At 40.2% G+C, this 27100-nt stretch overlaps 1 protein-coding gene across 1 annotated transcript in view; it reads right to left on the reverse strand.

Moving 5' to 3' along the window:
* Window positions 1-25732, reverse strand: part of GUCY2C (guanylate cyclase 2C) — an 82597-nt gene extending 56865 nt beyond the window's left edge. Inside the window, exons 1-9 of the mRNA XM_021922068.2 lie at window positions 24911-25732; window positions 16902-17014; window positions 15117-15181; window positions 11683-11898; window positions 10088-10209; window positions 8396-8492; window positions 5585-5702; window positions 3339-3474; window positions 1592-1677 (exon numbers count right to left, since the gene is read on the reverse strand). Of these exons, the coding sequence (XP_021777760.2) occupies window positions 1592-1677; window positions 3339-3474; window positions 5585-5702; window positions 8396-8492; window positions 10088-10209; window positions 11683-11898; window positions 15117-15181; window positions 16902-17014; window positions 24911-25127 (1170 nt within the window). The 5' untranslated portion in view covers window positions 25128-25732. The remainder of the gene's footprint in view (window positions 1-1591; window positions 1678-3338; window positions 3475-5584; window positions 5703-8395; window positions 8493-10087; window positions 10210-11682; window positions 11899-15116; window positions 15182-16901; window positions 17015-24910) is intronic.
* Between the last annotated feature and the right edge of the window lie 1368 nt (window positions 25733-27100).

The following is a 27100-nucleotide window of genomic DNA, read 5'->3' on the forward strand; positions in this document are numbered from 1 at the left end:
AGTGTGAACTTGGCTCACTGCAACCTCCGCCTCCCAGGTTCAAGTGACTCTCCTGTCTCAGCTTCCCAAGTAGCTGGAATTACAGGCATGCACCACCATGCCTGCCTAATTTTTGTATTTTTAGTAGAGACGGGGTTTTACCATGTTGGCCAGGCTGGTCTCGAACTCCTGACCTCAAGTAATCCGCCTGCCTCGGCCTCCAGAAGTGCTGGGATTACAGGGGTGAGCCACTGCACCCAGCCCAATGTTATATTGTCATTACTTTTTCTTTCTCTCTTTTTCCTTTACATTAGGATGTGGCATATTGAATCTCTCTTGAGACCTATCCTGGATATAGATTATCATCCTTTTAACCTTACATTTTGAGAAGATCCCATTTCCCCAAATATACATGTTATATACCACAACCTATGGTATTACATTATTGAAAAATTCAACTGAATTTGCTTATAGAGAGAATAAATGCACAGAGCAACATTTTCCATTTAGAAGTATAGTTATGAGACTGACATTAGATCTCACCTGTTTCTGCCTGCCTCTGTCTAGGAAGGTCATGGGCACCATCCCAGATGCGAATAACTCAGAGAGGAATGCATGTACCTTTGTAATCGCTATTAGTAACTGAAGTATTGATAGGATCTTATGTTAAGGTATTCTTATGGAATGTATGCTAAACATAACATTATATTAAAGGTTCAATATAGGATCTAGAAACTACGAATTACATTTATGGAATGCTGCTAGCAAATTTCTGGTTTAGCTTTCTCAACCTGGACATCTTTTCTCTAGCTTTTCACATTTTCCATTGCAGATGTCTTTTACAAAGCTGGGTTGATAGACACATTTAGTATATGACTTAGGGTGTCATAACACTCGCATTGGAAAATTAAAAAAAAAAGAATACATCTTATGTTATGTTAGGACCTGACCTCCTATATAAACCTTTTTACCGACCCCTTGGTTAGCTGGAACAGTGGCTTTTATAGTTTGGATGAATACAACATTGGATGACATGAAGACAGGTGTTTTGTTTGTTTGTTTGTTTTTTGTGATTAAATGTTGACCAGCCATCAATGGTGTGCCAGATAAGAAGCTATGCACTGAAGAGATGGAGAGGTGAGTAGACCACTTCTTTTCTTTAAAGAACCTACTATGTAGGTGAGGGAAAAAAATGAATATAATATGAATAAAAGCATAGCATTTTAGGGCTGTTTATTTGGGGCTCAGATGTACCCATTTAATGATTTTCCTGAGAGTTCAAATGGAGATAACAGGGAATATTTCATTGAAATCTTTAGTTGTGAAAATGAGTAAAAAATTATTAGGAAAGACTTGTGATGGATATAGATATAGATATAGAGGTATAGACATATTAATAGTAAATAAAGTGGATATTCTGAGTAAGAAGTTTTATGGGTCAAAAGGCTTCAGGAATACTACCCGAAGTGGGGTGTAATTATGAAGTTGAAATGAACTGTCTTCAGATTCTAAACATAGTTTCTCTAATTCCTTTGCTAGTGCTCCTCTTCTAAGTTATCCCTCCTCACCCAGTCACAGCACCCTGCATTTTCTGACAAGCAGTGAGACATACTTTCTTGGTGTCCACAGAGGTATACAGAAGCACCATGGTACTGTCCACATCCCCCCAGTCATCCAAGGTCACTGGACCGTCATACCCTAGGGCAAGATCAGAGTATGTTAGAGGCCATTGTTGATTTTTGCCTGACACATAAGTTGGATCATGACAGAGAGGGTAAAACGGGTTCAAATATCTCTGTTTCAAATGTACTGAAAACACTGTTGACATTAATAGTCTAATCAGATGGCACCTGGATTGGCTTCTTGGCCCAGAGATCTCTGGAGGGCATTTTTATGGGAGATGTATTTATTTAGAAAAAACAAAAAACCTTTTCATTGCATTTAGGGTGGTACTAAATGTAATGAGTCAATAAGTCTCTTGATTATTAGTGATACATTTTTGCTAAGAATATTTCCAGAACTCCTAGCATGGTGTATAGGGTCACTGCGCAATCTTAACATAGACTGTAGGAAGATCAAAATTTTTTCACTATCACTTGTTTGCTGAAGACATTGAAGAAAATTACTTAAGTTTTCTGAGTTTCAGTTTTGTCATCTATGAAATAGCAATATAAGATAAACCTATTTAGTTAAAAAAAAAAGTGATCAAATTAGCAACTTCACATGGCTCAACGTAACAATGAACATTTATTTCCTGTTTACAATATACCAGGCTCTGTGCTAAGTGATTATACGCATTATCATACTATTCTTCCTGGAATGTCATGATATAGAAACTATTATTATCTCTGTTATATTGGTGAGAAATAATTTATTTAGTCAGAGATATTAAGGGTCATACAGCTGGTAGGTGGCGGGAACCAACATTTGTTTGTTTCCTAAATGTTAAGCCAAATGTTAAGCCCGTGCTAATCCATTAAAATGCTCAACCATGGTCATGGAAGTGAGGAAATTAAGAGTTCATATAAAGTGCCTGGTAGAACCTGGGACACATGGGATGACCAACAAATTACTGTGTCTCCCTTGCTGCATCTTCAGTGAAGCAGAAGTGATCTCTTCCCACCTCTGTCATACACCATAGCCACTGGTGCAGCCCTCAGTCCTAATGCTGGGCATCTGCTGCCCTCCGAAGCCTACAGAGACAGTCACTTACTCTGCAGTAAAATAAAGGTGTCATAGAGTAAGACTCTGCGGCAAGTTAGAAAAGGCCACTATAATTTTTCTTTGACTTAGTACACATTATATTTAGAGGAAAATTTCTTCACAGTCTCAGGATGAGATCTGGGAAATGAAAGATGGGAGTTTCACTAGGGACTTGTAGGAAAGGGCAATGCTGATCCATGCAGTTCAGGAGATTCATGTTGTTTTGGAGGGTATTATTTTGTGGAGTTTTGATAGCTAAAGGTTTAACACAGGGTCCCAGATCCTTGAAGGACGGAAAGGAGATATGGACGGACCCAAATCAAACTGCAAATATTTATCCTCTTGTTAGTCTCCAAGCACAGTCAGGACATCACCGCTCAAAATGCTTTATGAGGAGCTTGGTTCATAAGTACAAAACCTGCACTACCTGCCCTTTCTGTGACATCCAAAGATTCTAAAAGACTGAAGCATAAACTGGGGTTCAGTTATCAATAACAGCACCCTCAAAGTTTATGTAATGATGTTTGCATCCAGCTGAGTTTAAAGGGATTTAGCTGTGGAATCATCTATTGTTAAACCCTCTTTGTTGCCCCAAATCCACTCAAAAAGTCCATATTTCTTCACCTTGGGGTTATTTGCTCTTTATAGATCAGTACCTTCAAAAGTGAGATTCCTGAAAGCATGAGCAAATTTGGGGGTGGTAATATTTTCTCCATTTTCAAGAAATATCTTCAGCATATGTCCAAAGAGCAGGATTCCATTCAAATAGGCAAGAGCAAAGTCTCGTTTTATCTAAATAAAAAAAGGAAAATATCAAAACGGGTCCTTCAGAAAAGAATCTGGTCTTGAGCCTAGAACAAAAGGTTGTTGTGATCAGCAGGGTAACTGGAAAGTTAAAGGGATATCGGGGGAATTGAAGGGATGTTATTTAATGAGACTTTTAGAAAACTCTTCCTTGGAGGCCGGGTGAGACGGATCATGTCTGTAAACCCAGCATTTTGGGAGGCCAAGGCGGGTGGATCACCCGAGGTCAGGAGTTCAAGACCAGCCTGGCCAACATGCAGAAACCCCATCTCTATAACAATACGAAAAAATTAGCCGGCTGTGGTGGCACACGCCTGTAATTCCAGCTACTCAGGACTCAGGAGGCTGAGGCTGGAGAATCACTTGAACCTAGGAGGTGGAGATTGCAGTGAGTTGAGATCCCACTGCACTCCAGCCTGGGTGACAGAGTGAGACTCCATCTCAAAAAAAACAAAAACAAAAACAAAAAAACCAAAAGAAACAGAGAAAGAAAGAAAAATAACTCTTCTTTGGGTCAGTGTTCTTTATGATCCCATGTCACAATTCTGTCTTCTCTTGGAATCAATAAAATGAGGGAAGTAACTATAAGCAGTTATACTTCATTCCCATGATGAAAAAAATACAAATCAACCAGGAAAGGCAACATGAAGCATTTTCATAATTCTTATAAGATTTTATATAGAAATAATGTTAGCTTGTAGTTGATTGTTTTTATTAAAGTGCAAAAGAGAAACCCAAAAATCAGAAACCAAAAACAATCCCTGCATTTCAGTATTCTGAATGGAACATGAGCAGTTTTGATTGGATGATACCACTGACCTTGCTTTGAATACAATTCTGATTGGGTATTATTTCATGCCCCAAATGCCTGCCCTGGGAAAAATAATGGAGAGGGTCAGAACTGCTGTGCCTTGGCTGCTGGAGAATGGTGACCTTCACAGGGCTGAGTGATGAATTAAAAGCCCTTGCTGAACTCAGACCAAGTGGGTTCCATTACCTCGGGCATGTTGAACTGCCCATTTGCAAAGAATCGTGTTTTTGTTAGAACCATGAAGAGGGTCAAGTGATATCCAGATATTACACTCAGAATTATATTTGCTGGAAAAATGAAACCCCTTCATTGGTTTCAGTTTCTTTTGCTGAAATCATTTCATGAGGTAAAACGAATCCAGTTAAGACCCAGCTCCAAAAGAGGATGCAGTCTCTAATTTTGGCACGGTCGTAAATGGGGGGACTTAGAACTTCTAGCTGGGAAAAACTGTGACACCCCAGAGATATCCATCTTTCTTTGCAGCTTTTTGGGCCTGGCCCTTGACTTGCCATCCCAAAGTTGTTTTAATGTCATCATCATTGCCCCTTCCTTCTCCTCCCATCCCAGTCTGCTCTCAAAGGTTTGTCTCTGTGGGCAGAATGCATCTAATAGATTTAATCGTATGAAAGTACAGGGACTGACAAAGCCCAATATACTATTAGAATCAGGAGCCCTGCATTATAATAAGGTGGCCACGATTGAGTGTCCAAATGGAGGCTCTTATTTCTGCACAAATGCTAAACCAGATGGTATAGTGGGAAACAGGAATACACCAAAACTCTCCTGGGCAAATTTGGACAATGGTCAACTTAATTATAATGGAAGACAATGTCTTAACCTAGGAATACACATTTCTAATGGGAGGATTTTAATATCAGTGACAGGAAAATCTTGCCTTAGGACGTAGGGAACTTTCCCGTAACCCTTGCTTTATTTTACATTGTTTAATGTCTACCTCTTATAAGTGTAAGATTGACCCTCATTAGCAGGGCTTCTTCCTGTCTTTCCATATTGTTACTTTCATGCCAATGTTGCACATGTGTCCGCTGTTGGGCTGTTCTATAGTCTAGCAGAGTGACCTACAGTTAAGAGCTTTGATAGGGACCCTGCTGTTTCAAAATGCCGTACGTGTAGTTGGTTTCAGTTAACATTTGTTGAGTGAATTGGAGCAAGTAAAAATAATTGCTCATTTTAGAATTTGGGTCCTAAATGGACAAAAAGTATCTTACCCTTGACAAAGAAAATAATAATATATAATTTATACTATAACATAAAATAATAGCTTACTGGGGATAGATTCCTGGAGAAAGAGCTATTTAGGAGGGAATTCCCAGGAGACCGCGTCAGAACAAGGACATTTTTCATATAGTCAGGGGCTGTGACATTGTCCTCAAAGTACTGGTCACTGTAATAAAAAGCACAGGTTCCTCATGAAAATTAGGAAAAATAGAGATATATCTTCTACAGTTCACACAAACTATATCATCAACTTTGAAAATAGTTTAAAACATTTTTTTTCATTAATATGCAAAACTTTCTACTTTCCCCAGATAAAATTGTTTTCTTCTGTGCTTGCTAGGTTAAATAAGAGAATTTAAGCAATTGTGGTTAACATACATAAAGGAAAAGAAAACGAGAATACAGATATTTCTTGATTTCTTTGAGATTTTGGGGGGCTGTGGACATGTGAGCTCATGCTTGCTTTTCTTGGTTTATAGGTAGAAACTTTCTTTTCCTTAAGTGCTTTTAACAATTTAGAGATATTGAGACATGGTAGAGAGAAATTTTATCACTAAACTTATGTTTTAGATGGTGAAATATAAGCATAAAAAGACTAAACCTCTCCTCTAACACGGTAAGCTTTTTGATATATGGAACATTAGCTTATTGATTCTTGTACCCTCAACTCCTAGACAATGCCTGGCACATTGTAGACTCTCAATACTGTCTAAGATTGCCGTGCAAATGCTATGGTTTATTTTTACTTTTACTTTTTATTTTATTTTATTTTTAGATGGAGTTTCACTCTTATTGCCCAGGCTGGAGTGTAATGGCATGATCCCGGCTCACTGCAACCTCCACCTCCCAGGTTAAAGTGATTCTCCTGCCTCGGCCTCCCGAGTAGCTGGGATTACAGGCACCCACCACCAGCCCGGCTATTTTTTTTGGATTTTTAGAAGAGACGGGTTTTCAGCATGTTGGTCAGGCTGGTCTTAAACTCCTGACCTCAGGTGAACTGCCTGCCTCTCCTAAAGTGCTGGGACTACAGGTGTGAGCCAATAGCCCGGCCTCAAATGCTATGGTTTCTAAGCTTCCTGTTATTTTGAGGTTTGAAAAGAATCTGATATGTTTGAACTGCTGTAATTAGGCTGACCATTATTAAATGTTTTTATTTAAAAACATTTTTTTTTTAGGAGACAAGGTCTTGCTACGTTACCTAGGCTGGTCTTGAACTCCTAGATTCAAGCTATCCATCCTCCCGCCTCAGCTTCCCAAGCAGCTGGGACAACAGGCATGCACCACTGTGCCCAGCATATTTAATATTTGAACACATCTACTATGTGTTAAGAACTGTATTGGATATTTTACTCCTATTATCACATTAATCCTAGAAGCACCTCTATGAAGAAGGCATTTTAATTCTCATTTTACAAATGAGAAGATTTAATCTCAAAATGCTAACAAAAATCCAAGAGTCAAAACAACCAGAAGTGTCAGAATTAGAATGTGAACATATTATGTCTAATTTAGTCTCATGAGCTTTCCAAAACATAGCCAGGTGTCCTTTGGGATTAGTCACAGAGGAATGCCAGCACTTTGGTGGTTTATTGAGGATTTCTGAAAGTAAAATTACACCAACCAGGGTACACTAAGGGCTCCTTCCAGGGGCAAAGCAGCTATTGAAATCAATGAGGTTCTTGAAGTGAAATATCGGTAACTCTGACCTCTTCCCTGTACTTCTGTAGTTAAGAGTCTAGTTGGTTAATTAAATTACTTTCATGAATGTCTGGCCATCAAACAAGCCTGCAGTTCCTATACTTCATTTCCATTCATGCTGTGAGAAGTATTGTTAGTGTGGGTGAAATGATCAGGCAAATACGGGAAAGATCTAGACAGTAACAGCCTCCTGTCTGAGTACAGACAGGTAATGATTAATGGTCCAGTCAGATAAGCGAAGTCATGTGATCTGGCTTCTGGAGACAAGGGGCATGGGCATGGCAGTGACACCTTCTTCAAGCCTAACTTGATTCAAATATTACCTTGGCACAGCTTGTCAGTGGGGTCTCCAACCATATCAGATAATTAGCGATTAAAAAAAAGATGGGATGTAATCAAAGGTGCTTTCTACTCTCCAGCATTTTTTCTCCTTGGCCCAGAGAAATGTGGAGGAAAAGAGCACCACCTAGTGACTACACCACAGAGGGTGAGGAATAATTGTGTATATCAGACTCATATAACTGAAACTTCAAGCTTATCAGAGGTGGCTGAAGGAAAAGTAATCTAGGACCAAAGGCCATTAGCAACTGAAGGAAGAAAATGGGGCTGGCATTACCAGGAACAATATTATTGAGTCTTTAGTTGATTTATTATTTCCTGGATAAAGACTTTAAAATCTGGCTAGAGATCAGGGTCATATGTTTTTTCTTTCTTCTTCCTCTTCTTCTTCTTCTTCTTTTTTTTTTTTTAATAGAGATGGGGTGTCACTGTGTTGCTCAGGCTGGTCTGAAACTCCTGGACTCAAGCGATCCTCCTGCCTAGGTCTCCCAAAGTGCCGAGATTACAGGTGTGAGCGACCATACCCAGCCAGGATTCTATGTTGACTGAGCAGGCCTCAGTCATAAATGCACATGTGGGTTTAATGGGGGCTATAATAAACCTTTTCTATTTACAAATGGTGAGGGTGTCAAAGGAATGCATCTCTGCTAAAGCCACAATTAAGTAAATAAGAATGAGGGTGTGACGGAGTTCAAATATTATCATCATACGTAACCCCATAAGGGGTTGTGCAAAGCAAGAGAAAAAAGAATGTGCCTTTTGGAAATCCTTGGAATACTTCCTTTTTGAAAGGAGGAGGGTTTTTCGAAATATTATACCTACTTGAAAAGATCCACTAGAATAATGACAATGTCTTCAGCCACTGCTCGGTCACCCTTCAACTTGTAGAGGAACTCTGGACCACCGCACATAACAATCACTGGAGGAGAAGGTAAGACAAGGAGATCAATATATGACAGTCTACAGACAAACAGAGAGGGAACCAGTTGCCTGAATATGAACCCAGTAGGTTAATGTAAAATTTTTTAAAGATAAACTCCAATTTCTTAAATTCCTCCTTTTTTTGTTTTTCATTTACAATTATAGAGTCAGAATAGAGCTGAATGGGATCTTTTTAAAAAAATCATCTAGTCCATCATTCTTTTAATTTTATAGATTTAAGGAGGCTGAAGCGAAGATGCCAAAGGGTCAAAGAACTAGTAGATGACAAAGATAGCTGTGACAGTCAAGTTCAGTTCTTATTCCATTATGCCAGGCTGGAGTAATTACAGAATATGTTGTCACAGATAAGTGAAGTATACCTCACCATTTGTAAAAGTGGTTGAAAAAGATATTATAAAAGTGAGAATGGGGAAGAATTTATAAAGTCTCCCTAAGCAACTTGGGCTTTATCTGTAGCCTCTTAACTCAAAACTTCATCTTAGTAACTCCAATGCCAGAGTCCAATCTGAAGTCTACCACGAATTTCTGCCAGCTATCCTGAATGCACAGTTCTATGAGTGAGAGGAGTCGGGGGAGACTTCATTAGATCTTTTTAGATGCTGTGCCATTATGCTGCCCTGTTGAATTGTAAAGTCTTTAGAGACATAAATACTCACATATTTCTTTCCCACCATATCTTGGTTAATGTTTTTGCAACTGGTAGGTCATTAATATAACAAATGCTTGATAATGGCAATAAATGATAGGGAATCCACCAAGCAAGTATCTTCCCTTGTAGAAAATTCTCACAATTGATTCCTTTGCCCCTGATACATTCTTGTTTGTAGACAGAATTCTGTGGAAAGTGCAACAAATCCCCTAATATCTTAGTGAGGATGAGGTTTTTTAAATTTTATTTGAATAGGTTTTTGGGCGAACAGGCGGTGTTTGGTTACATGAATAAGTTCTTTAGTGGTGATTTCTAAAATTTTGGTGCACCTGTCTGCCAAGCAGTGTACACTGTACCCAATGTGTGGTCTTTTATCTGTGGATAAATTTTATCCAATTAGGCTTTCATACTTGGTCTCTAGCTGGTAGATCACTGGGCAGGTAAGATACAGAAAGATTAGGAAAGTGAGATAATCTTTGCTTACCTTATAATTTTGCATGAAGCTATATAATCAATAAATTCATCCTCTTGGTCACCAGGAGGACTGGGGCTCATAATGTGTGAAGATTAGTCACAAATCCAATAATATGTTGCATTGAGGTGAATTTTATAAGAGTTTGCTGAGGGTGGGTCATAATATCATTTGGGTTTATAAAAGCTGGATTTTAGCATTATCATTATTATGTTAATTACTCAGTCATACTTATGGATTTTCTCTCAGAGGATAAGGTTTTAGTCAATGAAAGGAACAATATAATGAAGTTGCACGCAATTATAGATCTCCCAAAATAGACAAAATATGTAGGAGGAATGATGATAGCTCTGCAGTGGAAGATTTGTTGAAATGACTTATAAGGAGGTGGTAGTCATAAAGAAGAAGTTAGCAAAAAAAAACCAACAAAATTATCTTCATGTCTTCTTACCATTGCTTTTCCTGTTGTGGTCCATTAAGATATCCTGAAACTCCTTATCTTGTCTTAACACCAACTTAAAACTGAGTTCGTGGGAGAAATAGGAAACACTGGCCTCCAAAGCGTTAAGGTACCTGGAATAGGAAAGAGAGAAACTAAGAAAACAGCTTAGTTCCCTCATGGCCTTTCAGGCCTTTCACTTCTTTTTTGCAGATCTATCCTAAGATTTGTTCATCTAAAATTCATTTCTGCTATTAACACGATAGACAGCACACACCATGATACCTCTAGTTTAGATTGTGAAGCTCTAAATTAGTGAAAGGATGGGGGAGCTTTTAGGGATCTTCATGTATACATGTAAATAGTAGACATTTTGTGAGTCCTTTGTGATGGCTTCCAGCTGTTTGCAGGAAGAGGGTTCTCCTCTGCTTTATCAACTAGTCCCATTATCATAGATAAGTTGAAACCCTTGAATCTACAGTACAAAAATTCAAAGTTGATAGGAAGAATTTCTGCTCCTGTTTAAACCTCACATTAGATACCGTGGGTTGATTCCTGTAGGTCCCTAGATGCGCACCCCTGGTAGTATCCCATCTTAGTCTTTTGCATAATTAGGTGGAGAGAGACTGCAGAATTAAGCAGCATCCTGGAAGTACAGGCAGCAACCCAGCCAGAAGATTTCCTCTACCACTTTTGTTGGAGTTGAATGAATCTTTCCATTTTATTTTAGTAATGATACCTGATATGGTTAGGCTCTGTGGCCCCACCCAAATCTCATTTTGAATTGTTATCTCCATAATCTCAATCATCCCCACCTGTCGAGGGAGAGACCAGGTGGAGGTAATTGAACCATGAGGGTGGTTTGCCCTATGCTGTTCTCGTGATAGTGAGTAAGTTCTCATGAGTTCTGATGGTTTTATAAGGGGCTCTTCCCTCTTCGCTTAGCACTTGTCCTTCCTGCTGCCTTTTGAAGAAAGTGCCTTGCTTGTCCTTCGCCTTCTGTCATGATTGTAAGTTTCCTGAGGCCTCCCCAGCCATGCTGAACTGTGAGTCAATTAACCTTTTTTCCTTCATCAGTTACCCAGTCTCGAGCAGTTCTTTATAGCAGTATGAAAACAAACTATTATTAATACAATACCCATTGTTTCCTGTTTCTCCCCCACCTCTTGTTCCTCTGAAGAAGTGTGAGATCATCTTTTTCTAATTAATTGTAGGAATAGGCAAGATGCATGTTCTCTGATATTGTTTCTTACACAGGAGTGTGAAAACATTAACCCTTGGCTTTCATTTTCCTTATCTGTAAAATAGGGATCCTATTACTTGTTTTATTTTCTTCAGATAACGTACTGTAGGAAATCAATAAAACTGATGTGAATGTACTTTCAAAACAGTAAAGAGTGTTGCAGATGCAAACTATACTGATTATTTTTACAACTCTATATTTACTTGATCCCCTTTGCTTTTATTTATGTGTGAGAAAGTGAACTGGTGTCTATACCCAATGCTGTTACCGGTGGAAGGTGTATCTGATAATAACTAGGTGGCCTCCATGATCCTATGGCTTCTTTCCATGGCAAGTGCTAATGAAATTTCATGATCCTGCTTACCAGAAACAGTCCTCGGACTCCGTACCATTCTTGTAAACATACGAAGTGCTCCAGGAATAAGTTTTGAAGGGTAGATCATTGGTTTTCCAAAAGTTAACCAAGAAGTATGTCAACTTTCTAGCTGGAGACATCAGCCTGGTTAAGGTTTCTTTATAGTCACATGACAATCCAAAACTTCCAGCTGAGATCATGGGGTAGCTCAATTCTGTGTCAAGGCTGTGTCAAGAGGTTGAGAAGAAAAAACCATTATCAGGATTAACTTTAGTAGCACAAATAAGATCCCTCTTTAACCTGTTTCAGCATGTATGTATGAATGGTAAGAATGAAATCAGGTCATTAAAGCAGATTTATCATGTATATAGGAGTCTTTCTCATAAAGCTGAGTTTAAAAACACTTGTTGAGCATATGCTGTGTTCTAAGCACCCTCTAGGCAATTTTGTGAATATGTGGCTGGGTTATTTTGATTTATTCTAAAGTGAGTTGTCATGATATCTGGGCTGGGATACTAGGGAAGTCGGACTCAGAAAAAGGACGGACCACCACAGCCACCATCGTTGTAAAGCCAAAAAGATGCCATCTACACTTTGCCATGCATTGCCTTCTTCCCAGCTCTGCAATTAACTGCCTGTGAGACATCAGCTGGGGATTTGAGAGCTTTCCTTCCCTTGCTCAACACCTGGACCATTTCATAGTTACCTAAACTTATCAATCTTCATTCCCAATCAGGGCCTTGACAAATGCCAGGAATGATGTTCACCTGCCTCTTTGCCAGACTGATTCTTACTCATTCTTCAGCTCCTAGATTATGTATCTCTTTATCTATCAGGAAAACTTTCCATGGTACCTAAGACCAGGTCACTATTTGGGTGAGTATCTATTTAATATCTGTTTCTTCCACTAGACTGTAAGCTCCCTGAAAGCAGGGTCATGCCTGGCTTGTTCACCTTGGTGTCTCCAGTCAGCTAGGCTCATATGTAGGTGCTTAATATGTATTTAACGAAGGAAGGAAAACAACATCCCCTTCCTTCTTCAGTGCTCCATCAAAAGGTTTTAGTGAGCTTCCTGCTTGCATCTCAAACTATAATGTTCACAGTCAGCATTCTCTTTCATTTCTGTTCCTCCAAACTGTTTTTCATTTATTTTAGTGTTTTGAGATTTTTTTCATTTATTTTAGTGTTTTGAGATTGTAAAGGCTTCTTTGACTACTTTCCATCTCTCACCCCAGCATCATACTATTGATTGATTCTACCTTCAAATATCTTTGCAGTTATTCTCCCTTTCCATGTCCACTTCCTTCTTGCTAATCGAGGCCCTCCTTCTCTGCTGACTTTCCTGTCATCAGTCTCTGCCTGTGTCTTTCCTATACACTGTGGTCAATCATTCTTCTGAAAGTTGGGCTGCTTCTCTTGGCATTCCCAAGCTTAAAACCTTAGTGATTTCTGATGCGAATCTCATTAAATGCAACTTCCTTTACCTGGACTTTCCTCCCATGAACTTCCAAATATGGTCCTACTTAATTTTGCTAGTCTTATCTCTATTATTCCCCTATACATTTCCTGAACTCTGGTTAATACAGAGTTCTTCATTTCCCTGCTTGTTTGCTTTTACACGTACTTCTCCCTCTGCCTGGCTAGAAAGCTCATCTCCTCATCTCTCTACCCATTAAAATTTTACCCATTCTTCAACATGCAAACAATTGCATCTCCTTCATGAGGTTTCTTTCCCCCATTGAATCTTAGTCCCCTCAAACAGAGGTGACTCTTCCTTTCTGTGCACACTACAGCTTCTCTTTTCTTTTCCCTTTTCTCTCTCTCCCTTCCTCTCTTTCTTTTTCCTTCCTTCCTTCCTTCCTTCCTTCCTTCCTTCCTTCCTTCCTTCCTTCCTTCCTTCCTTCCTTCCTTCCTTCCTTCCTTCCTTCCTTCCCTCCTCTCCTCTCCTCTCCTCTCCTCTTTCTCTCACCTTTCTCTCTTTCTCTTTTATAGGGTCTCACTCTGACACCCAGGCTGGCGTGAAGTGGTGTGATCCTGGATCACTGGAGCCTTGACCTCCTCAGTTCAAGTGATCCTCCCATATTGGCCTGCCACATTGCTGGGCATGCATGACTACACCTGGCTAATTTTTTTATTTTTAAATTTTCTGTAGAGCAGGGTCTCGCTATGTTGCCTAGGCTAGTCTCAAACTCCTGGGCTCAAGGGATCCTCCTGCTTCGATCTCCCAAAGCCCTGGGATTACAGGCGGGTGCCACTGATCCCTGCCCTCTGCAATTTCCTGTTTCTATTTCCCTGGTGGCATTGATCTCACTGCCTTGTATTGGTCAGGAGAGTCCTTGTCACCTTCTCTATTTGGGTGGGCAGGGGCTGTGTTTTACTTAATTCTCTCTACTCTGAAACAGCTAAAATGCTTCTTTGCACGTAGAAGGTCTTCATAAATGGTGAATCAGTTTTTCCAATCCTCCTTTCCTTTTGAGCATACTCTATAGCAATATAGTAAGTGATCAGGTTAGATGACAATTGGGAACAAATGCAAGGAAGAGTAAGATTCTGGATCTGTCTGCATTTTGGTATGGAAGAGAAGCTGAAAAAGTGCTCAGTGAGCCTGAGCATCTGAGACTGATTGTAATGGTGGGTGTGAGGTGACAAAAGCAAACTTCGCAACAGAATTTTCAGAGGTCTAATGTTTACCCTCCAAAATCCATTGCGAGTGATCCTCTGCACAGTTTTCTCTGTGTAGATGAAGGGTGATTCTTGATTCAGGGTCAGATTGAACAGGTACAAAAAAGGAACTTGAGCAGGATTTTGATTAGGGAGGTGTAATTAGCAGAACACAGTATATTTTGGTGATAATTACATTGTGTAAAATGAATGAAAGAGATGAGGGTAATTTTCCCAGAGCCAGAAAAATATATTCATTCTAGAATATATTGAGAGCTTTGTTCTAAGATAGTAAGGGCACTGTACAGAGGACTTTAACATCTCATTTATATAACCCTCAAATAACCCCATGAACTAAACATATTGTTATTTTCCCCACTTTCACAGACCTACAGGATAGAACAGAACCCTACTAATACCCTGGGGTGCTACACTTTCTTTTGTGTTTCCCAGCCCTCTACCCATACTTTTGTGAATATTTTATTTATTAAACTCCTCAAATTATCCAATTTCACTGTCTTTCCTGCTTTTGCTCAAAACTCTGACTTTTTACTCATACCATGCTTTCTCTCAAGGTCAGACGTTAATGACTCAACCTGGATGGCTACAGACATTCACTCCATGCTGAGCAAGGGAAGTTACCTGGATAAGAGAATGACAGTTATGGAGAGATGGCAAAATACTAGACCTCAACACCTCTGATTGTGTTGCCTTGACTAGACTGTTGTTTCTTTAAGTTGCAATATCATGTCCTGACTTCAGTTCACAGTAGTATTACTTACTACATCTGGAAGGTGGAGTATGTACATGAGGGCCCCATGAGGACACAGCCCATCCGTTTTGCATTCTGTAGGAGAGAAAACAACAATGAATTCCTAAAACTAAGAAAAGTACTCAGTAGACAGGAAAGAAGTAGCAAGGCGAAGGCTCCCAGAGGTTTAGAAAGTGAGGCCTCCCAAGATGCTCAAACTCAGAGCAGCATAGGGTGCCTTGAGCTGGACAAGGATCAACTGAGGCATGAAGAGGTTCAAGAGGGAAAAGATGCTACAGGGAGGGAAGGTATTTTGCAAAGGTGCGCTGACTGGAGGTGAACCTGGCTTCCTCTCAGTGCAGGATGGGAAGAGGCAGAAGAGGGACTGGGAGGCTGTAGTATTAGTAGTGTCTGTAGGCCAGATAGTGGTGAGATGAGATTTGGAGGTGCTTTGAAGGGAGAGGGCAAGTTTCAGTTGTGGAGAGAACTATAAAACAGGGCTGAAGTGAGTAAAATGCTATGCAATTGATTGGGTGATTATTGATCTTATTTTCTCCTATTTCTGAAGGGGAATCTGGTTGGGACCATCTCATCCCTGGTTTTAGAGAACCAGGTTATACCTCTCTCTGTGGAGGCAGAGAAAGGTAGCATACATTTCTGAAATTGTGATGTGGAGTTTATCGAACTATGCTTATGCACACCTTACCTTCCCAAGATTGAGAATCACTGCTGTAGGGGCCATTGTTCCTGACGGGAGTGTGGTCTGCCTGGTTGGTGTGATATTATTGATTAAAGTTTAGAGGCATGGCTCTACTCCCAGTGCTCTGCTGCTCAGACAGCCTTTCCTTTAGTTTCTGTAGTAAGGGGGTGCATCGCACATCTGTTTGTCTCTAGAGAGCTTGTAATACTCTTTATCTCCATAAAGCTCTGGTTGGGACTGTGGTTTGGGGATTTGGAGGAGGAACTAGGCAAGAATCTCCCTCTTCCCATTTCCATCCTTTGACACTGCAGTTACTACTTTAAGTTAGGTGTCAGATTCAACCCTTAAGCAATTAACTATGATCTGACATATGGCGATGACTTGAAACAGAGATTTCTGGTGTGGGGCCTTGAAATATGTTTTTAAACATGATTTCTCAGTTATTTCTTGAGGGACACAAAGGCATAGCAGTTTATACTATTAAATAAAGAAACTTAAAAACTGGCTGGGTGCAGTGGCTCACGCCTGTAATTCCAGCACTTTGGGAGGCCAAGGAGGGCAGATCACTTAATCTCAGGAGTTCGAGACCAGCCTGAGCAACATGGTGAAACCCTGTCTCTAAAATAATATAAGAAATTTGCTGAGCATGGTAGCACATGCCTGTAGTCCCAGATACTTGGGAGGCTGAGATGGGACAATCACCTGAGCCCAGGAGCTCAACTTGCAGTGAGCCATGATTATGCCACTGCACTCCAGCCTGGGCAACAGAGGGAGACCCTGTCTCAGAAAACAAATAAACAAACAACCAAAAAAACAAAACAAAGCAAAATTTTAAAAACAATTTAAAGCAAAAGAATTCCTCTCCTTACAATTGAAAGTGTACGCACAGTACATAGCCAAGGCTCTCCTCACTTTCCTGGATTCATGGAGGGCCCCTGTCATTTGGGTAATCTATAGGGATAAAGCCAGAGTCTCCTGCCTGGTACTTGGCCACTCATTCATCTATGTGGCTAGAAATGATAGGAGAGCTGCCTCATGGTTATGTGCTTACATTTTACACTAAGATTATCCGGTACCCGTAGGCCATGAGGTGCATCCACAAAAGCAAATACTTACTGAAATTTTCCTGAGTAGGTCAAGGCCTTCACAGGTGCTGCTCCGGCAGTCGCCGGAGTTATGAATCAGACCATCCGAATACATGAAAGAAGCATTCACAGTCACATTTAGGCCTGTCATCCAGAGATGAGGGAAAATAGAACACTAGCGTTATTTTTCAGTAATTGATACCAGCCATGAGATTGATTCCGGGAAAAAGTGGATATCTATTTTCAGGCCTAGGAATATTTACATCCCGGGCCCTTGTTTTACTCCTGGTCACTTTTTTCCTCTCTGTGTCTCTGTCTCTCTATGTCTTTGCATCTGTGTTTCTCTCTCTCTCTCAACAGTTTTATTGAGGTATAATTTATCCATCATAAAAATCACACATGTTGAGTTTACAATGCAATGACTTTTAGTAAATATATATAGTTGTGCAACCATCCACGTGGTCCAGTTTTAGAACATTTTCATTGTGTTCACTGCCCTCTTCATCTTTTCACAACCCTAGATGCAGCAAGTCTCCTGTATGGACTGGAGAGTGTTGGGAAGCAAAGACATACACATTATGATAACCTGTTCTTTCATGGTCCCCAGGTGCTGTTTGCTGCCAACTTGCAGGAGGCTGCAGTCTTCCTTGGTCTCTGATCTTTATCCATCCAGTCAACAAACAGTTACTAAGTTCCTGCTATGTGCCAGGCGCTCTTCTTTGTGCTCATGATACAGCATTGAACAAAAGTTTCAATGCTTTCAAGAGGCTTACATTTTCTTTGGGCGTTACACAGAATAATGCATTTCTGATAGGGTGGTCACCAAAGCCCTAGGGGGAACTGGGACCTGCGTGAAGACTGAGCCATGCGATACATGGTTTCTCTGGTCAGAGGGAACAGCAAGGGCAAAAAATCCCAGGCAGGACCCTTCTTGGCATTTCAGAGAGAACAGGGAGGCCAGTGTGGTCCTGACAGAGTAAGTGAGAGGTAGTATGGGTGAGATGTGAGGTCAGAGTGAGGGCCACACCGTGCATGACCATGTAGGCGTTAGTAAGTGCTTTCAGTTTATTCCAGGATAAGAGTTTTGGAGGACTTTGGGCAGAGAAATGATATTTTCTGACTATTATTTTTAAAGGACATCTCTGGATCTTGATGCAGAGAATAGATTGTGGGCAACAGAAACAGATGCAGGGAGACTAGTGAAGATGCTCTTCATAATCTAGGTTAGATTGGACTACAGTAGTTGGAGCAAAAGTAGAGAAAAATGGTTGCATTTAGGATGTATTTTGAAGGTAGGAAATTAATAAATGCAATATGAAATATGAGAAAAAGAGGACTCAGGATAACGCCAATATTTTTGACCTGAGCAAGTGGGTGAAGGGAACTCCTATTGACCAAGATGAGAAAGAATGTGGGAAGAGCAGGTTTGCTAATGTGGTGTGTGTGGTGATGGAGGTGGACAAGTCAGGTGTGAGATGCCTGTCACACTTCCAGATAGAGAGGACACTAAGCAGTTGAAATACACCCATCAGAAATAGTTACTAATGCAATCATACTTATTGATAAAAAGCTGTCACATCTGTGTCTCAGATTTACCATTCTTGCTCAAAAGGGGTGTCTTGGTCAGTTTTCTACAAATCAAAGCCTGAGACAAAAGCTTTATTGAGTTTGTCTTACCAGAGTCCCATATGCAGTAAATAGTGGGATCTGAAATTGAAGCCATGTTTGTCTCGTCCTAAACCAATTATACATTTTTGATATCTCAAATCAAAACTCATACATGAGGGAATGGCCTTTTACCAGCTTAGTGACGCATCAAAGCGTTAAATCCAAAATTTATCAATGGGTATGATTATTTGTTCTCGACGAATCTTGTTGTATTACAATCTTTAGCCCCTGTCTCTCCTGGAGCATTCAAGATACAGAGTAAATAGACGATGAGAAAAATACTTCCTGCATGCCCTCAGGAAGTTCCCTGCAGCCGTGGCCACACTTCTCACATGAAATGAACATGGTTAACAGTCTAACTGTCATCTATTTTTCCCAAAGAAGGTGCTGCAAAATTCTGTTTTCTTTCTTAGTAGACAGGGAAGGAGATTGTGTAACATTACAAAATTTCCAGAAAACCCCTTTGTCTTTAAAACACGTCCTCTTACTTTAAAATGTTTTTCATCAAGGATAAAGAAAACAAAAATGTGTTCATTAGCATCTTAAATTAGATGAGAGTTTTGTTTGGATTTCACTCTGACTCACACATTTCTCCTCTTATAAATTGAAAACAAGTGTCTCTTTGAAATATCTGTTTGGATGGCTGGCCTTACTGACCAGAACACCATTCCTGGTGTTAGGCATTTCCTCTGTGGGCTACTCCCAAAGCCAAAGTGAATTATGTTCATTCTGGCTTGGGGTGTTTGTATAATGGAGAACTCCCATATTTAGATGAAAGCAAGGGTCTTGCCGGTGATATCCCTGGGGATTGCTAGGCACCACGTTTTAGAAGGTAATAGCAGAACCATTTGACCTCAATCTGTCTATTACATTTTGGTTCCTTCCATTAAAAAATAATCAGGACAAATGTCTGATTCCCAAGCAGGGATGTTCTTAAGTTTGTCAAGTCCACAGGGAGTCTGGAAACCTCAGTCCACAGTCCGGGATTATGAGTGATTTCTTATGTGTTCTTGTACAAGCCATTTTAATTTCTCTGACTTAGTTTCTCGCATGTAAAATGAGCTTAAAACCAGGTTTGTAAAATTGGATAATTTTTAATCACACCTTTAAAAGAGCAAAGTGTGTCTATAATAGAAGTTGTTCTTCTGAACAAATAATGTTTTAAAAGGTAGAGACTTGTTCTTTCAAAGAATGGAGGAGTCTTTGTACTTCTACAGCCACTTGAGAGATGTCTACCAACTAGGCTGCAAGTCATGCCTTGCTTTTTTAAGTTTGAAAACCCTGATACTTTATTTATAAGAGAGCTTAATGAGAGATGCCAGTACTTTGGTAGGACTAGCCAAATAGGAGACGTCAATGTAATTAGACCAGTCAGGGCTATTTAATGGAAGAGAAGAGGGGAGTGATGGTTTTAATAGCAATTCACACTTAATTGAGTGTAACCATGAGCCAGCTTCAGTACTAAGCCCCATATGCCCTTTATTTTCTTTAATTCTCATGCCAATAGAGAGGATATAGATAATTTGAAATGAGGAGAACAGAATGAATGAGGCTACAGTGCACCTGGGGGAATGGCAGAGGGCATGTGAGGAACTATAGAAAATAGGGTTGGAGAGGGTCTTGGAACACTGCAAGAGGACTCAGAAAGTGACGTGAAGGGCAGCACACAGTCACAGGAAGATGGCCACACTTGCAGCTCCTCTCTCTTGACCTCCTGTCTCTATGAGGGCTCTGTTCTCTCCTACCACCATGAAGGACAGTGAAAATGACACTTTAAAATCCAGTGCTCCAGGCAGCCCATGACTGACACAGCTAAACTGAAGTAGAAACTCGGGCATAGTGCCTGGGAAAAAGGGAACCAACATCTGTTGAGTGTGACCTTGCACAAGTGACTTCCCTACTGAAGCCCCAGTTCCTCATTCACTTATTAACAGAATAGAGCCAGGTGATCTCTTTCACTATATGCCTAGCTTTGGGCTATGATTTTTTACAGGTATTTTTTCACTTAATCCTCTCTGAATCCTTCAAGGTAATATTTTGTCATCATTTAAACATGAGACAATGGAGGTCTGGAGAGGTAGATTAACTTGTTTAAGGCTACACAGCTAGTAAGTAGTAGGGCAGGGATTTGAACTTAGGGAAGTCTAATTCTAGAACTTGATACGCTGTAGAACAGCAGTTCTCCAAGTATGAGCCACTGAGGTACCCTTAGTCCCTTTCAGGGGATCCATGGGGTCAAAGTTATTTTTATAATTATACTAAGACATTCCTTACTTTTTCCAGTCTCCTTCTCTGATGAGCATATGATAGGGTTCTCCAGAGGCTATATGACATATATTATTGCAACAGATTGAATGTAGAAGCCAATATGAGAATATAGATCTCTACCATTAAGCTTGACATTAGAGACATTTGCAAAAGTGTAAACCAGTCTTCTCACCCACTTGTTTTTTTTTTTTTTTTGGCTTGAGAAATATAGATTTTCTTTAATAAAAATATTATTTACGCTAACAGGTATTTATTTGGTTTTTTTTGATGAATTTATAAACAAATGTTTAAAATGTTTCTCAGTTTTAATTTTCAGTACAATCAATACTGATACATGTAACCACATAAACGTAACTCTTCAGCACCCTCAATAATTTTAAAGAGTTTAAAGAGGTCCTAGGCCAGGCGCGGTGGCTCACGCCTGTAATCCCAGCACTTTGGGAGGCTGAGGCGGGCGGATCACCTGAGGTCAGGAGTTCGAGACCAGTCTAACCAATATGAAGAAACCGCGTCTGTACTAAAAATACAAAAAATTAGCTGGGTGTGGTGGTGCATGCCTGTAATCCCAGCTACTCGGGAGGCTGAGGCAGGAGAATCGCTTGAACCTGGGAGGTGGAGGTTGCGGTGAACCGAGATCATACCACTGCATTCCAGCCTGGGCAACAAGAATGAAACTCCATCTCAAAAAATAATAATAATAAATAAAAATAAATAAATAGGTCCTAATACCAAAATATTTGAGAACGGCTTCTATGGAGCATAGTATAATATGCTGCCTCTCAATATTTTACTTGTATGTGTACTACTTTCTCTTATTTTTAATTTGATGGGGGTAATATCTTCCTTTTTATCACTCCAGAACTCAAGTGATTTCTCTAGAAAATACTAAACATTTTTCAGACAATGACATAACTTCAAATCAAAGGTTTACTTTTAAAATAAGCCATTTCCCCCACTGCAACTTTTCATCCTCTCCTACTGGCACTGTCCATCCCACAATGATATCTCATTCCTGGGAGGATGGGAAAGCTGAACAATGTGGGATGAGCTCAGAACTCTCTCTTCCTATCGAAGGCTTTAAGGATGGGGTTGGACCAACATGGACGAACATGAAGCTGAAGCCTCTGTGCGAGGGTCTAGGAGTGGGACCGGCTCAGCACGAGGGAGCACACCCAGGGTATGGGTCATGTGATTAGCCTTGGAACCATACATCCTCAGGGAGGTGATGTCATGAAGTCAAAGGAACCTCTTTTTTTCATGTTCTTTCCCACTAGATCCTGAATGTTCTTCAAGAACCTCAAAGCTTTTCTGATTCCTAGAAAAAATACTGGTCATTTCCCCTTTGAACATCACCTATAATGCCTGAACTTTTACTTTTCTTCAATGTAATCCTCAGATATATTGTCTTAGAATTTTTCCCAAATAATGATGCTCAACATGTTTAGAACACGAGCTATCTTTCCCTCCAAAACCTGTACCTTTTGTGTTTACTATGCATGCATATCCATCCAACAAAATGCATTAACAGATGTAAAAGTCTCAGCATCACAGCTCATTCCTTCATCTCCAAAGAGCTCTCCACTTAAATGATCCATTTAACAACTTGCCCACTAATAACTGTATTTTACAAATGACATGAGTGAAACCTGGAGATGATAAACAATGCACCCAATGTCACTCAGCTGTAAATAATGGAGTAGGAATTCAAATTCAGGTTGTACGAGTCAGGGACCAAGGCTCTAACTAATATACTATTTAATTATTTTAGGTGCTTGGTAATATGTTCTAGCAGTAGCAACAGCACAGCAACAATAAAAACAACTACATTAACGTCCTCAACAATAACAACAATGACAACAAAAACTACCATTTATTGAGTTCTTACTATGTTTCAGTCAGTGAAGGAGGAACTTTATATGAGTTTTCTGATTGAATCCACATGCTATCCATATGAGGTAACTACCACTTATTCTAATTTATAGGTGTGGGAACTCAGGTTCCAAAAATTTAGCTGCTTAAGGTCATACCTGTCATAGAATGCTCTGGCTGGAAAATAAATCAAGATCTGTCAGGTTCCAAATATCTGCTTCTAACCATAATGTTCCACTGCCTTGTTTTAGTTAGAAAGTTAGTTCACACTGGGTAAAGATATTACGATGGATTCCAAAGAGTGACCCATGTACTCCCTGGGATCAGACAGATGTGGGTCTGAATTTCACTTCAAACAGACAACCTACATTACCTTAGCAAAGTTGTTGAACTCCTGCTGTGAAACCAGTGTCAACCATGCTAACGTCACAGAGCAGTGGTGATTAAAGAGGTGATGTAATTGAAGTACCTAGAACTTAGCTACCCCATGACAGGTACTTAGTAACTGAAGAAACCAAGTTTCAGGGAGACTAACCCAGGATCACAGGGAGAGAAAACTTTGGGGCAGGAATCCCAATCCGGGTCCTCAAAGGACAAATCAAGGGTTCTTTCCATTGCACCACATTGCCGTGGTAAATAAGGGGATTTTATGACCTCCTCGTTCCATTATGGCTCTAGCTCAGATCCGTTCACTTACGTGTGAATCTAGTTTCAGAATTGCAGAGATGTTGTATGTGTACAGAAGTAACTTATTATTCATATCTGAACAGCTGGCCTACTTCCACAGAATTTTAAATAGAGACAATTAAGACATACCATCCTTAAAACCACAAATAACCATTAAGATGCATTAAATACTCATTGACTCAGTAAGTCTATTTCTGGTAATCTAATCTCAGGGAATGGAGAAAAACTACATGAAAATATTCATTGAAGTATTATAAAAATAATGAGAAGTTTAAAACAGATGAAATATCCTACATCAGAGAATTATTATATATATTAACATATGTATCCCCCAAATTAGGTAATTTATATCCAGTGGATATGATACATACTTGATATTATAATATCCAGTGGATATTACACATCAATTCATGTGATGACTAGAAAGGCCATGCCGCTCTAGGAAAGTCACTTGTGCAATAATGTGAAGTGAACCAGAAGGATTCAAAATTGTTTCTATGCCATAGTGATCACCAACCACATTCTTAAAAACAGGAAACTAAGAAGCACATGAAAACAGACTGGAAACATCCAGGTGGCTGGGAATCATGGATGCTTTTTTTCCCCCTTTATTTTACACATTTTATGTAATGTTATAAAATTTATTTTTATAACTAAAAGATACAATGAAGAACTGCAACAATGAATTTGATTGCAAATGTTTTATATTAACTATGTCTGGTAATGACAGCCACAGGATATGTAAAGAGTGAACAGGCTACCCTGTCTCTACTAAATATACAAAAAATAGCCCAGCGTGGTAGCAGGCACCTGTAGTCCCAGCTACTCGGGAGGCTGAGGCAGGAGAATGGCGTGAACCCGGGAGGTGGAGCTTGCAATGAGCCAAGATCATGCCACTGCACTCCAGCCTGGGTAACAAAGTGAGACTCCATCTCAAAAAAAAAAAAGAGTGAACAGTCTAGAGACAAATGTCTTTGGATAAAAGGCCCAAAGAAAGACTTGGTGTCTATGTGAAACTGACTGTCTGAATTCATCTTCTTGATTAGTATCCCTGTGAAATCTTAGGTCTAGACCAAATCTTACCTCTGTGTACAGAAGGAAACATGATGCCTTCCTGGAACTGGGCAATAAACTGACTTTATCTATTTTCTTTTTGAAGAGATGGAGTCTCGCTATGTTGCCCAGGCTGGTCTGGAACTCCTGGGCTCAGTGTCCCTCCTTCCTTGGCCTCCTAAAGTGCTGGGATTACAGATGTGAGCCACAACATCTGGCCTAAACCCAGTTTTAACTGGGACATTTTACTGCCATGAACACTTTACATTTCCTGAGTCAGGGCTAGTCCCAGAGCAAGGTGAAGTGTGAGTGAGCACAGCATAATAGGGTTCAAATTCTACTCTCTAAGGATCTACTGTCATGAAACAGAGGTTTAGGGACAGCCCTTAGAGAAAGTTGTGTGATCAGACAAAGAACACAAGGTCTTTGCTTAGCAACATTTTGTCCCCAGAGGTAATAACAGAGTGGAGGAGGATTCTATTAACATTTTCTTACCAGCGTTTTGCAGACGTCCTCTCACTATTTCCAGCCCCTCATTCACCGCATCTTCCACGTTTTCCAGGGGCTCTGCAAAGGCTGAGTTGTCCATCATCAGGACGCTGATTTCATAGCTGCCATTGTGGCAGTTCTGACTCACCTGGGAAGTCAGATACAGCCACCCAGGCTGGAAGAGCAGTGACCACAAAACCAAGTCCAACAGCAACGTCTTCATGACCCCGATCACGTTAGAACCATACTCCTTGTGCCTACTTGCTTTGCTCTGTTGGGCTCCTTGGGAGGCAGGGAATCCAGATGGTCAGCCTCTAGTGGAGTCCCTCAGCCCACTCTTCCCCACGCTTCTCTCTGGTCATGCCCAACTGGTCACATGGGCCGTGGAATACAGCCTGCTTGCCAGTAATTAGCAGCTACATTATGGCAGGAGATAAACCAAAGTTCACTTTGTGTTTGCACCCAGAAAGGTCAGAGCTATAAACAGAGATTACCTGGGCCTCACCCAATAAAAATGCAATAATTTTTGACGCATCACTGGGAAGAGGGAAAAGAGAAGGAGGGCAATATATCACATACATAACAAACTTTGTGAAATGGAAAATAAAGGTCAAAGGGCTTTAGGAAAACACAGCTACAATGGACTATTAGTGCTTAGGTTTTAGCTGCACATCGAAACGAAATCCTTAACTAGGAAGAGCTGTGTTTCAGTCACTCAAGCAGCAACTGTAAGTTGCTGGGATACATGTGCAGAACATGCAGGTTTGTTATGTAGGTATACACATGTCATGGTGGTTTGCTGCACCCATCAACCTGCCATCTACATTAGGTATTTCTCCTAATGCTATCCCTCCCCTAGCCCCCCACCCCCTAACAGGCCCCGGTGTATGATTTTCCTCTCCCTGTGGCCATGTGTTCTCTTTGTTCAGCTCCCACTTATGAGTGAGAACATGCGATATTTGGTTTTCTGTTCTTGTGTTAGTTTGCTGAGAATGATGGTTTCCAGCTTCATCCCTGTCCCTGCAAAGGATATGAACTCATCCTTTTTTTATGGCTGTGTAGAATTCCATGGTGTATATGTGCCACATTTTCTTTATCCAGTCTATTATTGATGGGCATTTGGGTTGGTTCCAAGTCTTTACTATTGTGAATAGTGCTGCGATAAACATGTGTGAGCATGTGTCTGTATAGTAGAGTGATTTATAATCCTTTGGGTATATAGCCAGTAATGGGATTTCTGGGTCAAATGGTATTTCTGGTTCTAGATCATTGAAGAATTGCCACACTGTCTTCCACAATGGTTGGACTAATTTACTCTCCCACCAACAGTGTAAAAGCTTTCCTATTTCTCCACATCCTCTCCAGCATCTGTTGTTTCCTGACTTTTTAATGATCACCATTCTAACTGGCAGGAGATGGTATCTCATTGTGATTTTGATTTGCGTTTCTCTAATGACCAGTGATGATGAGGTTTTTTTTTTTCATGTTTGTTGGCTGCATAAATGTCTTCTTTTGAGAAGTGTCTGTTCATATCCTTTGCCCACTTCTTGATGGAGTTATTTGTTTTCTTCTTGTAAATTTGATTAAGTTATTTGTAGATTCTGGATATTGACCCTTTGCCAGATGGATAGATTGCAAAAATTTTCTCCCATTCTGTAGGTTAAGCAGCAACTACTTATTAAGATTTGACTATGTGTTGAGCATTGGCAAGGCACTGAAGATATGGCCATGAACAACACAGATACGTTAATGTCCTCACTGAACATGCATTCTAATGGGAGAAGGCAAACATTAAATAATTATGTCTATTTTCTATTTTTATTTTTTAATTTTAATTTTTTAAAGCTTTTCTTTACTTTTTTTTTTTTTTTTTTTTTTTGAGACAGAGTCTTGCTCTGTTGCCCAGGCTGGAGTGCAGTGGCACAATCTTGGCTCACTGCAAACTCCATCTCCTGGGTTCACGCCATTCTCCTGCCTCAGCCCCCCAAGTAGCTGAGACTACAGGCACCTGCCCCCACGCCCGGCTAATTTTGTTTTTGTATTTTTAGTGGAGACGGGGTTTCACCATCTTAGCCAGGATGGTCTAGATCTCCTGATCTCATGATCGGCCCGCCTTGACCTCTCAAAGTGCTGGGATTACAGGCATGAGCCACCATGCCCGGCGTTCATTTTAATTTTTAGGGGTATGTAGTAGTT

The sequence above is a fragment of the Papio anubis genome, chromosome 9, assembly GCF_008728515.1.
Source record: "Papio anubis isolate 15944 chromosome 9, Panubis1.0, whole genome shotgun sequence".
In the NCBI taxonomy this organism is placed as follows: domain Eukaryota; kingdom Metazoa; phylum Chordata; class Mammalia; order Primates; family Cercopithecidae; genus Papio; species Papio anubis.